At 39.2% G+C, this 15156-nt stretch overlaps 1 protein-coding gene across 3 annotated transcripts in view; it reads right to left on the minus strand.

Moving 5' to 3' along the window:
* Positions 1 to 15156, minus strand: part of ascc3 (activating signal cointegrator 1 complex subunit 3) — a 163444-nt gene that overhangs the window by 45192 nt on the left and 103096 nt on the right. For all 3 annotated transcript variants that reach the window (XM_040116968.1, XM_040116969.1, XM_040116967.1), the window contains exons 15-24: positions 14954 to 15145; positions 13668 to 13892; positions 12242 to 12361; positions 11688 to 11852; positions 10205 to 10291; positions 9767 to 9943; positions 7054 to 7279; positions 6137 to 6291; positions 3301 to 3399; positions 2864 to 3032 (exon numbers count right to left, since the gene is read on the minus strand). In XM_040116968.1, the coding sequence (XP_039972902.1) occupies positions 2864 to 3032; positions 3301 to 3399; positions 6137 to 6291; positions 7054 to 7279; positions 9767 to 9943; positions 10205 to 10291; positions 11688 to 11852; positions 12242 to 12361; positions 13668 to 13892; positions 14954 to 15145 (1615 nt within the window). The remainder of the gene's footprint in view (positions 1 to 2863; positions 3033 to 3300; positions 3400 to 6136; positions 6292 to 7053; positions 7280 to 9766; positions 9944 to 10204; positions 10292 to 11687; positions 11853 to 12241; positions 12362 to 13667; positions 13893 to 14953; positions 15146 to 15156) is intronic.

Below are 15156 nucleotides of genomic sequence, written 5' to 3' on the forward strand. Positions count from 1 at the left end.
ATTTTGTGGTGAGGACGCAGGAAAGGTTTTCTTCTGATCACTCTTCCATGAAGGTCAAATTTGTGCAGGTATCGCTGCACAGTAGAACAGTGCTCCACCACTCCAGAGTCTGATCAATCTTCCTGAAGGTCTTTTGAAATCAAACAGGGGTTTTGATTTGTCTTTCTAACAATCAACAAAAAGCAGTTCCCTCTGAACGTTTTTCTTGGTCTTCCAGAGCTCTACTTGACTTCCACCGTTCCTGCTAACTGCCATTTCTGAATTACATTACAAACTGAGGAAACAGCTACACTTTGCTATCTTCTTATACTCTTCTCCTGCTTTGTGGGCATCAGTTACTTTAATTTTCAGAGAGCTAGGCAGCTGCTTAGAGGAGCCCGTGGCTGCTGACTGTTGGGACAAGGTTTGAAGAGTCAGAGTATTTATAAAGCTTTGAAATTTGCATCACCTGATCTTTCCTAACAGTGACTGTGAACAAGCCATAGCCCTATAAAGCAACTTAAGGTCTGTGATCTTGATAAAAGTTTTCTGAGATCTCCAATCTCTCCAACTTTTGTATAGTGCTGCTTTCCTTTTTTTCTTTTCTTCCATCTTTAACTTTATGTCTTTTAGAGTCAGTTCATTTTCTACACACGTAACTACTCACAGTAACAGAAATTTTGACCAGGGTCATGAAACTTCTTCATGCCACAGTATCTGATGCTTGAGAACTTTGAAGATAGTATTCTGATAGACTTGCCAAGGCTTTATATGTTCTGATGTGATCACATGTTCTTAATGTGTTTCTATTTAAGATCAAACATCAGATTTATTTTTTGTACATTAGTATATAAGAACATGACAAAGTGAGTTTTTCGTATAAGAAACCGTTTTATTACTGAAATACTGGAGATGTTGGTCAAACAGTGCCCTTCCATCAGCCTGTGGTATGATCCATGTATTGTGGGGGTTTTCCCTGATAGCTGCTGTAATTGTGTCTCTTCTTACTGAGAGGAAATGTGGTTAGAAATAATATCCTTGTTCCTTTCTTACAGTCTGGAGGAGCGAATCAGTGGAGTATGGGAGGATTAGATGCTTTTGTCCTCTAGTCTACATGGGGTTTTGATGTCTCCAGGCAGCTTCCAAACAGCTCAGCCATTTTGTCATGGTGAGCCGCTGTGTTTAGCTATAGTTAGATGGTATTTTTAGGCAAAGTATCGTTTTGCTTATGCCAGTCTTAGATTTTAGTAAATGCTTAGGTTTTTTGGGCTGTATAAAAGATGCTTCATCTGTCAATCTATGGAAAGCCTGCGTGATGTCTGTGCTAATGCAGTCCAACAATTTATGGCTAATTTATACCACAGAAAAAAGGCTCATGTGACAATGAAGTCTGTCACACCTTGGTTTGTACTGACAATACATTACTGTAGCAATGAAACTTTGTCCAGAATAAGCAAGCTAAACTTGACAATGTAATTTACATGTGAGATCGACGCTAGATTTTTCAGGTTGTTTTCCTAAAGCTTTCTGTCCAGACTAAAACACCAAAATAACTGGACAACAGCTAAATCCATTCTTTCTTCTCTTTCAGTCAGGAAAACAACTTAATTATGAATTAAAGTCATCACCTGGTTACTCTGCTGGTGCTAGTTAAACGCCCTCTATCTTGTCCATTGTTACTTACATCGTGTAAGTAACGGTCCATATCTTTCTATGTAGACATGCTTTGATTAATGAACGGCTCCACTAACTGTGATAAACACATTGCATTCCTATAGCTGATTCACAGGAAAAGCCTTACACTTGTTTGTCAGCAGAAAACCTTTGATGTTAAGCAGCAGCAGGAAATATTTGGTTTGCAGCAGCATTAAGTCCTGGATACTGTGAGAAGCCATCAGTACACAGTAAAGTTAAGGCTGTTGTCTGAAAGTATGGACAGGACCACAGGAGCGAACGTAACTCCAAGCCACAATGAATCAGTTAGAAGTATATCAGACTGATACTGATGTCAAATGATAAAGGGAGTGCAAACCGGTTGCTTAAATGAAGGTGGGTCGTGTGTACCGATTAACGGTTATCATTCTTTTATATCAGCTGGTAGCCTTATTGCTAGTTACTGTACATATTTAGATTTTGCATTAAACCCATCTCATGTTTCAGATGTACCATATATGAGCTGTCTCCAGTTCCACCAAAACAGGTAAAATTATCCAATATTTCACAAAAAAGCAAGGAGTACAGAGAAGTCAAAAAAAAAGGAATGTTGAGCAGAAGTTTGTATTTGCTCTCCCATTAACAACCCCTTTAGGTGTATCCTGTGACCCTTCGGAGGGATCTGACCCCAAGTTTGGTAACCACTGGACTTAACTTGTAGTAGTACTTAAATGTATATTAAGTAGTTAAAACTAGCTCCACCTCATCCAGCTACAACAGTGACACAATGCTTACACATTGATGCATCAGCTTATAATAAAAATCACTCAGAGAAGGTGTTTTTACTGCAATGATGAGTACTTTTAGTTGATACTTTGTAAGTTTTGCCAATAATACTTCTATACTTTTGAGTAGGATTTCCAATTCAAGACTTTCACTTGTAATAGAGCATTTTTACATTGTAATACTGGTAATTTTACTCCAGCAAAGAGTCTGAATACATGTTCCTCCAAAAACTGGACTGGAGTAGGGAGTAGTCAGTCTGGCTCTTAACAATGGACTGAAGCAACTGGAATCTGACAGCTGGAAATGTTAACATTAGATTAAGTCCACCAACTGTTGGTGGTACTATAACAGCCGGACAGACTTGCTATCAATATTTTAACGTCAAGTTAAGTCTAATTCGTCTTGTCACAATATGACTGTGTGTTTGAGTGTGGAGTGTGTCTACCAGTGTGTGGGGGGTGTCTCTCAGGTAAGATTAGATTCTGGAAGTTGATGATGCAGACGGCCTCGGCCCCAAGCCAGCGGTCAGACACTGCCTTGATGTAGTATTGGGAGGGCAATGGCTCAAAGATGGGGATAGTGAACACTATGTGCTGAGGCTCTACTGTCACCACCTGGATGGAAGAACAAACAAAGGCGCACACACACACACAAACAAAAACACCAAACAAACAACACACACACACACACACACACACACACACACACACACACACACACACACACACACACACACACACACACACACACACACACACACACACACACACACACACACACACACACACAAAAATTTCAAGGACAAAGGAACACACTTTAATGTCTTTATATTCACTTTAAAACTATTCTCATGTCAACTGAGGTCTATGATAAAAAACTAACCTGCTTCTTCTGCAGGAGGAAGTACTCAGAGTGGTAGATGTGATCATTGATGGGATCTTCCACCCATAACCACCATGGCTCACCCACTGATCCATGGACCTGAACCATAGAGAGAAGGGAAATTACAATCAATCAGACAAACAAACAAAGTCTGAGGCTAAAAGTCTGAGACCACTTACCCATTCATGTGAACGGGAAAGTTGTCTCAGACTTTTGGACCCCACTGTATGTCTATACACCACAGCTCAGTTTTTGCCCTAGGGGCCCCTGGGGATTAATCCGGCCCTGGTTTGGCTCAAATATGTTATTCACTATCAAAATGTTTTCATCATCTTCAGCTAATATTTGGATGGTGTTGACGAAAACTGTTGGACTACTTTTAATAAACTTAATGATGGTTGTAGATGATGGTAGTGGTGATTTTTCAGTCCCTTCAATCAATGAGTTCAATCTAATTTTCTTTTCAAAGTATTAAAGTACAACTGACTGAGTAAATGAAGTGGGAGAAATCGGCTGGCAGTGGTACAAGAAAAGTACAACAACTGCTACGTCACATTGTTTTCAGTGAGTGGGTGTCTACAGGCCGCTTCCCACCTATTCCATCACAATCATTTGGAATTTGGGGACAAGAAAAAGGTCAAATTCTAAAATATCACATAATACTACAAAATGCATTGACATTTAGCATTTTATATACAATACACAAAATACCAGCGTTTGAAGTCCACTGTCAGCTTAATCTTGGTACAAAGAAAAACAAATAATACTTTCAGGGTTTTGGCAATATGAATCATAATGAGTGAGTGTGGTCTATTTCCTGGGTGCCATCAGGAAGGCGGCTCATGTGTCGGTACATGTGTCCTGGCTCTGCAGCCGGATCAGAGCTAAGCCAGCCAGTGTTCCATTACCACTCTCCCATGACTGGAGCATGCATCGCTAATCGGACATAAACATTCATCTTCATATACAGCCCCGCTACAATGAGCTTCCTATTCTGCTCAGATTCCATGACAAACTGTGGCTTCTAAGCTTCCCATGATTCCCTCTGGTCTGTCTGCCCACTGAGGTGGAACATGCTGGTGAGGTCTGGAGGCATTCTGGCTCTAAAGGACAGATGGAGATTCCATGGCTATAAGAATAACAAGGTAGGAGGAGCAGCTCTTCTTTTCTTCATTGTGAAAATGTGACCATGGCTATAATAGCTGTGTCATTAAGTAGTTTTGTGTGTATGTGGGATGTGACGCTCAAGAGACAGGACGACGACACAAATGCTAAATTCAAAGGTCAAGCCTTCCCTGGACTTGCTGACTTTCAGTTCTCCATGAGGGTTGAAGTTATGTCCGGCCAAAAAGTCAAATTTATGATCCATTGAAAATAAAAATAAAAAAGGCATACATTTCCCACACCCTGAGCCACCCTGTCCTAAAATGTGGCTCTGAAAAGTTTGTAGCTTGTTCCTTTATGGAGGGTAGCAGCTGTAGTCATTCAGCTTGAATGCACAGCATAATCCACTTCTCCACTGCTGATCTTTATGTTCAGGATCTTCCAAGCAATCATTGCTTTACCAATTACATTACACCTATTACTGCTCTTATTTTGGAAGCATGCTAACTGTTTTTAAGAGCATTAGTGGTACAAGACACAACTCCCTGGTTTTTATTACTGTTAGAACATTGTTAAGATCTATAGCGACTGCTTAGTGTCAGTTTCAGTTTTATGCTGATGCTGATTCAATTATTTTGAACTTGAGTCTGTCTTGCACATGCTAACTTGTAAAAAGCCATTTAGAAATCATGACCAAGAAATCACCTTTCTCCAGGGGAAATCTATCTGGAAGGAGATCAGGTTTCTATAATCCCATATCCTGATTATGGCAATCAGGCTTCTTGTGTAAATGATCTTTCTCTGATTACTTATTTTCTTTTGTCTCTTGATTTATACATGCATTGTCTGAATTGTGCTTCATTTTAAACACTTTAGAAATAAAAAACACACACACATTTACATATACACACATAAATATATATATAAAAACACATATATATACAAACCTACATGTGGGACCTGTCCATGCCGATGGCTGTTTGACTATTAACTTATTCCTATGTGTTTTCAGAGACAACAGATGTTGTGCAGTGGGATTCAAACTTTCACTTGATGACTCTGTTTCTATCAGTGGGAGAATCAGGGAAAACACAGCACAGCTCACCCTCCTGATACACTGCAGCACATTAACACATGATGACACCTGCAAGAGCCTTCAAGTCATTAGACGGATGTGATTAAACACACCAGCTCTGCTTCACTGTCTGCTTGTTTATGCCTGTGTTCAAGTATGTGCTTTCTAAACTGAAATAGGTCTACACTGTGCACAGTCCCTTAGTGACATATGCAGCAAATTAAGTTTAATAATCAATCACTGAAAAATGTGAAATGTGACTTCAGTGTTCCCTCCAAGTCTTCTTAGTGGACCAGCTACTGTCTTTGAAGATTACAATGATGATATCACAATCTAATTCATGATAATATTTTACAACATGTGATTTATTTGAGGTACGTATAAATCTGCAATTACAGAATAGAAATTATTAACGGATTATACTGTATATTTCAAGTCTCGCTCATAAAGCTATAAGCTGAAGGACACAAAAGAAGGTGTTTTGATCATCTTAAATCACAAAACTTTTTCATTTTCAGACTATACCATTTTTATAGCTTTGTGAAACAAAGAGAGAAGAGAAGTGATACAGCCAGAGATTCAAGCTACTTCAAATATGAAGAGAAGCAGACAGAAGCAATATGGCTGCATGTAACTGTATATATCAGCCATGATTACCTGGTCATTCCAGCGAAAGTCAGGTGTGACAAGGAGACGGACACGTAGGACGGTACGTGTGATTGGCTGGATGCTGGCCTCCATCGTGATCGAGGGGATCTGATGGACACACTGTTTGACTGCTAAGCCGACGTTGACATGGTGCAGCATGTGACCTGGGAAAATTACACCTAGCATTAATATTTATTTTGTCACTTAATTTTGAGTGAATCTGATGTAACGCATTCATTACAAATTTCAGAGAATTCCCAAATAATAGCTGATATTCAAATAACAACTGGGCCAGCTAAATTCGGCATAATGTAAATTCATACAGCACTAACTCCATCAGTACACTGACAGGGTCATGTCATACTCACCACTCTGCGACTTGGAGTTTCTATTTTTAACGAAAATACTGTTTTTCCTACTCTGTTAAATTCCAGTCACTTCAACTTTGCTCTTCTTTCAATTGCTGTTAAGCCCAAAGCCTTTGACCACTTTCCCATTTAAGTGAACGGGAAAAGTCTGAGACCACTTTCCCATTTAAGTGAATGGGAAAGTGGTCTCAGACTTTTGCACCCCACTGTAAATTACTATGAATTTATCAAGACAACAGATAGACATGGAGGTAGTGTTGCATCAACAGCATATAAAAAAAAAAAAAAAAAGTATATCAGAAAACAGGGAAACTTCTTACAAAAATATGGTAAAATATTCTTAACAGGTATAACGAGTCTCGAATATGGGCTATGTTCAATTGAAGGCCTGGCTCTTCCTGTTATGGAAAATTAAGGCCCCAGCCAAATGTCTGAGAATTAACAACATATTTACATATGATATCTGGGTGTTTATACCTGGATTTTTATGTGGTCTAGTATCAATTATACATTCTGGATACATATACACCAGTGAAGCTATGATTCAGAAGTTTTTACCAATCTCATCCTTTCTCATTTCCTTTAGTTTGTCCACAGTGAGCTTCTTCTCCTCAAGGCGGTTCAGCACAACATGACTCAGGTTGGGGAACTGGCGAAGAGGGTGGGCAAAGCCCCACAGCCGCTTGTCAATCACCTTACAGAGGGTGAGAAGTCGGTAGGTCATGGCCGGCCACCGCTTCCTCAGAGCAATCTCAAACAAAGCCCTGATGATCCGAGCAGCGTTCTGTGCGAAGCAGGAGAAGAAGAAGAAAAAAAAAAGCTGAATCAGCATCAGTCCCAGAAATACACAGATTGTAGACAGATTATTTCCCCTTTCCTAAGACAGCAATAGTTTTAACATTACACCTGTTGAAAAGTTGGAATAAAACAGCTGAAACACGTTTTTTACTGAAGCAGAAGTTACTTGCCGCAGCTAGATGGTGAAAAATGCTGCACACTGTTGATTAATCATATGTGATCATGAAAAGGTCTGGCTGGGTTCAGACATCCAAGTTGGCCACAGCTGTGCATTGATGGATTACTCATGTCAGTTCTGGAGGAGGGGTTGGGTGGCAGTGTTACTGGCTGATAGACTGCTCAAATCTGGCCAGGCTGTGATTAATTTGGTCCGGTGTTAATGTGATCTGATTGTCTAGTGAGGTCTGAATGCACTCTTATGGGGGATTATTCAAGTCTGACTGTGATGATAGCTGAGCGAGACTGTGAGATCTGGCTAGACACAGGAAAGCCTGAAGTCCGGGGAGAAGAGACGCACAGAAAAAGGATCCTGATAATCCTTGTTAACACTCTACGACTCCATATTAAAATACTGCCTTCCACTGCAGTAACTACTGCTGCCCATCTGTCAAAGATTTCAATTGAGCTCCACCTGCTTCAGCACTACTACCACTATCTTCTTTGATTTCAACAGTAAAACTATGAATCTTAGTATCTTTATTTTCAACGCTGTCAAGTCAACTCTAAACATATCACACGTATATCTTGGTCCCAGTTCTTTAATAACCAAATTCAAGGGATCCTAATCAAAATGTTTATGTTAAGTTTATAATGTGTTTACATTAAAAAAAACAGATGTCAGCCAATATATAGTTATCTAACTTTTTAAAATATCAAATATCAATATTGGTTTTGGCATTAGAAATCTAGTATCAGACAGATTCTAGGAGTAAGGTCCTTTTTTCCACATTAACAATAAAGAAACCTACTCTAAATCTGATTATACAATCTTAGATTGCTTCCATCTAGTCTCAGAACCTGAAAGGAGAGGAGGAAGTCTGTTGCTAGTGAAGTACCCAGCAAAGGCACGCACTTTAATACCAATGCTTTTCCCATTTTAACAGAGTACCGATTCGAGTCACATTTATTATGGCATGTCCTTCTTTTATAGCACCCGACAAACCACATCCATCACTTTGCCTCGGAGCTGGTATTGCAGACCTAAACAATTGCCAGCCTAAAGTACAGTAATGTGAAAGCCCATACCTTGGTCTTCTCTTTAAAAAAATGTGACTTTGAAGCCACTCCCTTTAAATTTTAATCTACAATTAGAAAATGAAACAGATTCATGTGGACACAACTTTAAGCCAGATGTTCATCTACTGCCAATGGGAAATTTTAAACAAAAACAAAACTTGTGCCCTAAGACTTGTGAATAGTTAAGGTCAAAGGGTCTTTTTGTTTTTGTTGACCCTTGGTGCTTCTGCACTACCTCTTCCTCTTTACCCTTCTGTGTTCTAGCCGCAGAAGCCGTAGAACTGTTTATTGTTGCACAACTGCTAAAGCCATTAGTTAGTGAGAGGCCCCCAGTCAGGTCCACCTGACTTTAAATCCTCATTGCTCCATAACAGACTGTCCAGCAGACGCATATCTGATATGAGTCTTATTAGTGTAAAAGAGGGAATCTGCCTGAACTACTCCAAGTATTTAGCCACATGGAGTTGGTTACTATGGGAAATTTTGGAAAAATGGATGGGTGAGCATTAAGAGGAAGAAAGAGGAAAGAAGCATTTGATTCATGCACGATTGTGCAATTAATTTCCAGATTTAAAAAAATCTTGTCATTTTGATTGGAGAGAGTTATGCTGCTTGCTGAACTACTGCATTGACTCAAAGGAAAAAGTTCGTACACCCAAATAACTGACATACTGTCTTTAAAACGTTCTCTGTCAGATTCAATAGGCTGTATGAGTGAGCTTCTGGTTTCTCCTCAAATTATCAGTCGTTCTGTAGCGTTATTACTAAAAGACCACAATTGGAGGCAAATTTGGAAATTCACACTTGTTTCTGACACATCTTTGTTAACAAAAGGGAAAACATCATATTTAGCCACCAATAAAATTTGAATTTTCTCTGCACAAAAGAAAATGCTAAACGACAAATGCTGCATGAAGCAGGAGCACATGCTGCAGTAGGATTGGGCTTTGAGCAAAGCTCTAGTAGAGAAAAACTACCGAATTTCATATTTATATTTACAGATATATCAGAAAATCAGCAATAATGGTCATTTAACTTACTCATTTAAGTCTTATTTTAAAGCAAAAATTATAAACATTTTCTGGTTGCAGCCTCTAAACTGTGAATATTTAGTGTTTTTAGTAACATAATTAATTTGACAGAATTAATGAAACCCTCAGAAGTTGTCCTTTGATGGTTTCATTCATTGATTTATTGGTGTATCTTGTAGTGCTCGTGCGTGTTCCTTTTTCCTCACCTGTGCCACATACGACAGGTCTGAGATGAGCGAGAAGCTGTCGACCTCTCCTCGGCCGATGTATGTCTGCAGCAGAATGTTGACCTTGCCGTAGCCGTTCTCCACCCCGCCTGCAGCCGGCAGCTCGCAATAGTTGCACAGCAACTGTTCCAGCTCCTCCATCTCCTCATCACGAACCTCCGAACATACATCACCCACATATTACACTAATGTTTTCAGATCATAATCGAGTTTTTGGTGGATAAGTAAATATCAATGACAGACTGTGGGCAGACCTCTAGTGTAGACTTAATAAATAATCACTTTGTTTGGTGGGTGACTACAGCTTTAATTTTGAAGCACAGTTTGGGCTATAAATGGAGAAACTTTGATCAGATCTCAGAGCTTGACCGAAGCTCTGACTGTCGTAATTGGAGCTTATATGTGATGACCCCTCACCTTGAGCTGTTCAAACTCCTCGGCCTTGGACACAATACTGAGGATATCAGCTTCTGTTCGCTGAGAGTTGAAATGTTCATTGAACGTCTTCACAGATGGAGGGAAAACAAATATAGGAAAAAAGAAAACATAGAATTGAACAACAGTGAATCAGTGGGGTGAACATTCAATTCTCCCTCGTTCGTTTTCTCAAGTTATATCACTTATCCATTTAATTCTTAATTTTTGGTTGAGACTCTGAGCCCAGTTGGGCAGTATTTAATCCCACTGAAAAAAACAACCAAACATGAAACACTGCCCCACCCAGAGTGTGGAAAAACATGTACATTTCAAGGGGCTTATTCCACATGAGAAAGAATAATTCGGCAGAACTGGTTACAAAACAAAGTTGGGCGCTAAACAATTTAGCGCAGGAGGCAGCGTTAAATTTACCATCTTTAGGAAACTCAGCAGCGGATGAATATTGAGTACTGTCCAAATTAAATGTGTAATATATTAGCGAAACATATTTCTTACCTACAGGTGTTTTTACTATTACAGCTGCAGCTTGGGGAGCACGTGTAACGCTAAACAGCTTGCCTGCATTCCCACTCTCTCCCCGACACAAACACAATGCACACAGAGCTTTTTCGGTCATTTAATGGGTTGTGCTTGAGAAATGGGAAGCATAAGGCTGTCTCAGTCCTCCGGTGAACCCACTAACACTCTATCAGTGTTTAGCACAAAAGAAAATTTCTATTTGGTTTTTTGTTGGGTTCAACTTGGTGAGGCTACGCTGTGATATTTTTGGTTCCGATTTTTAGACGCTCATCTGGCTCAAACATACCGTTTAAGGTTCTGATATTCCTCTGTTATCTTTAGACTGTGTGACATGTTTGTGTGTTGCCACAGCAACCTACGCCTCACTGACCTATTGTTTCTGCAGTCTTAGTTTTATTTCCATCTAATCATAGTGTCCATGTGCACCTGGTGTCTAAACTTCCATGAGAAAAGTTAAAATAAACTATGATGATTTTTAGTACATCACATATACAAAATATCTACATACTGATATGGAATAAACTCAACACTAAATCAAGTTTCCTGTACTTTTAAATTACATATCAGTCAGTTTTATCTACTGTGGACAGAATCTTAACCTGATATGATGCAAGTTGTGTTCAGGGAGAAACTGGGAAACTGTTCTGTGTATTAGTACACAGTACAAATAACAGAGATATGACAGTTGACAAATACACTCAGTTCTCATATCTATCTGCTAGTCATCCAACATTTTACATCCTTCCTTTGATTGGCATTGTACTGGTAAACTGTCAAGACATTTAAAATCAATCATTAAATATTTGCTTAGAAAAATGTTTACCAGTCTCACAGTAAGTAACTCCAGCTGACAAGCTGGATGGTTCAGCTGCATTTCATGGTTCAGCTGGTTCAGCTGCAGTCTACTTTAATGGTGTTGTGTCGGATGTAGAAGAGAGTCTACCTCTATAGTGTTGTATCTGATGTAGAAGTGGCTGGAGGTACGGCCTAGGTCAGTGGAGGCGAAGTAGCCAGTGCGCTCCTCAAAGCGGATCATCCTGGCCTTGTCCAACTTCCTGCCAGACTCCATCACCAGCTCCTTCCTGTACAGCTCCAAGGAGGGATCCATCTGAAACAATTGAAGTCCAACTATACAGTAAAGTATACAGGATTCAAATAAATTACAAAAGTTCTATACATTCCTTGAGACTTAGTATTATGTCTTTTTTTTGTCATTCCTAGATTTTTTTTACATTTTGTTTATTTTGTGGCTAATAACATCACATGTTAATCTTTTAAAAAATGCCTTCATCGAACTCAAAATCAATGACTACATGTCATATCAATCTTCAGAGGCTACATTCTCCTATCTAGGAAAAATCGAAGATATTTGCTGTTTTTTTCGCTTTTAAATGTTTAATACAAGCAGCTCAAGCAGTCACAGTGAAGTTTTGATTGAAGTTGGATTTTTATCATTTCATTGTAACGGTAAAAGAGGTAATGCTTTTGATCACCGACCTGATAAGCCTTATGGTTGATGCCGTATGCCAGTGGGTTGGCCCTCATGCGAACATAGAAGTAAGTATAACTTAGCCACTTCACTGCCTCCTCCACATTGGTGACTGTCCCCAAGGCAATCTGAAGCAGGAGAGAGAAGAAGAAACTCCTCACTGTCACGAACGTCACTGGTCTCTGCCAACATCTAGTGGACACTTGGGGAAACTGCAGCCTCAACACAAACAGTCCAGTCTTGTTTCTGTCTGCTCTTACCGACAACACTGCCAGACTTCTTAACAGCACACTTTGGATCACAAAGCACTGTTGAACCCTTCTCAGCTCAAACACAGATCAGAATGAACACAAAATGAACAGACAGAAGTTATGTATGAAGATCTGGCTGAGACCAACCCCGCCTGTGATGTATATGGCTTGCTTGCAATGTACATCGACATGTACGTTTTCAGCCAAACAGAATAAAAAAAAAAAAAATTTGGACTGACAAATCTGCTGACGTTCTTCATCATGAAGCCTCCACCAAAGTTTATATGGCGTACTTGATATTTTTAAAGATCACATCATATAATCATCAATTAGCAGGAAAACTATAGCACCTGTTTTTCTATCCTTTTCTTCAATTTTCATGCTGTTTATTTTTTCGTTCATTTATTTTTCTTACTTTTTTAATTTTCATTACTTTATTCAATGTTATTTATTATTTGTTTGATTCTTCTTAATGTTCTCTTTCTTTTTCCTTAGGTGCATGGGTAATTGTTTTACTGCTAATTGTGATTTGCATAATGTGTTCTTTAAAGAGACAACCTGTTGATGTATATGGTCTGTCTTACATGGTATTGGCAGATTTCAGTCAATCAGTACTGAATGAATCCACCAAAAATGATCATGAGATGAGGTGTTTGTTTGCTTTTTGTTGCCATAGGAGGCCCACTTTCTTTACCTTAATTTGTTTAAGAAAGAACAAAAACATTAAAGCTCTCATAAATCCATAATCGGTTAAAACACATGTTAGTGCATCACACAATGAGGAGGTGAAAAGAAGGGAAAAAGCAAGGTGTTGAATACATATATCTCATACAAAGATTTCAAATTAGATTTCTTACTCAGCAGTAATACAAAAATAACACAAAAACCCAGACCAGTGAGGCAGACTTCCCCACACAGGTGTAACATGACACATGGATGTCATGTGATTGAGTTCCCTCCAACATCATACAGGATGACGAAACTCTCTGAAAGATGCTGCAGTTAAATCACTCAAGATTTTACTGCATCTTTGTCACTTCCTGATGCAGCAAAAAAGATTCCACCCAAAACATATTCATAGCCCTTCCTCTTCACTCCCCCCTTCATTTTTCAGTAGAGAAAGTGAACTGAAAGAATACAGAAAAACATTAGTCCTATCCAAACATGGTGTATAGGGACTGACCTCAGCGTTGAGGTTGTCAGCCAGGCTGTCCAGGAACTGACTCTCAATGGGGTTCTTCTGGGTAAGCAGGGTCAGGTAATGACTCAGTTTATCATGGGTGGTAATGATGGTGCCCTCACCGTACTTGTCAAACTGGGGACGACCTGCACGCCCGAAAATCTGCATAACATCCAGGATGCCCAGATCCACCAGGGTACCGCGCTTGGCATCGTAGATTTGAGTACCCTGTTAAACACACAAGAGACAGAAGCAGATTCTGAGGACTAGAAACACAATTAAGAAATTCTGTTTCAATGTAAAATGTATATCAATTTACATATGATTAAAAAGCAGCTCTTTTAAGATGTGCTCAGAATTACCAAGTAACTTGTTACAAATGGTATTTCCCCTGCATGCAACAACAGCAAGAGGAGAGCTCAATATTTCATAATGTAAATAATTTATAGACAAATGTGAGTGTAATGAAATCTAATCAAAATTCTATATGTAATTAAAACAAATTAAAATGTCTATTCAATGTTCAGATTGGATATTCTGTGTATTTCCACTACAAATAGCATTCTTCATGTACTATGGAAACTAATGCTATGGTAACTGCAGTATGTTACTTAAAGGCTACTCTATTGCCATGGATAGGATTGTGCATTTATGTTGTTAAGTTAACATATTGTTTTCTTCTATGGGCTTGATCAGATTTAAGGCCAACCAAGTTTAAGCAGATTCAATTAACAGTTTTTCCTACAATTCCAGTTTCCTACAATTCCATTTTTGATTCAGTCCAACACTGACATTACTCTTAGGTAAATAGAAATGTATTAATTATTAAAAACACATCAGTCAGCCAGACTGTTGCACTGGGTGACATGTTCCTTCATTACCATGAACACACACACTGGAGTTTATTTTGACTCAATCCTACATACACTGTCTGTAGTAGGAAATTGCGGAGCCTTTTTAAAAAATGAAACTATATATTTTTATGCTGTTTTTAAAGATTTACATCATCAGTAGGAAACAAATTAAGGAGCCACTTTTAGGCCATTGCCTATTCAATTTATATTTTGCTCCAGTGGTGTATATTACCAAAGAAACTTGCAATTGATGAATTACCACAGAGTAACTGAAACCTTTGAGATCCCCGAAGATCTGAGATTCTGGGGCAGTTGCTTACTTTGCCCAGCTGGTAAGCCAGCCTTGTTTACAGAACAAACAGGCAAGAAAGAATGAAACCAAGAGACAAACCAAGACAAATAAAAAAAAAAAAAAGAAAATCAAATAATGAGGACCTTGATAATAACTGCATGGGCTGGCAGGTTCACTCCCCAGGCAAGGGTGGCAGTAGAGACCAGCACCTTGAGGTGGCCTTTGGAGAACATACTCTCCATCAGGCTGCGGTCAGACCGCAGCATGCCAGCATGGTGGATCCCAAAGCCTTCTGGGAACATCTCCTTCATCTGCTTGTTTCTGGAGCGCTGGATCTGAAAGACGT

Source organism: Xiphias gladius, chromosome 22 (assembly GCF_016859285.1).
Source record: "Xiphias gladius isolate SHS-SW01 ecotype Sanya breed wild chromosome 22, ASM1685928v1, whole genome shotgun sequence".
Lineage (NCBI taxonomy): Eukaryota > Metazoa > Chordata > Actinopteri > Istiophoriformes > Xiphiidae > Xiphias > Xiphias gladius.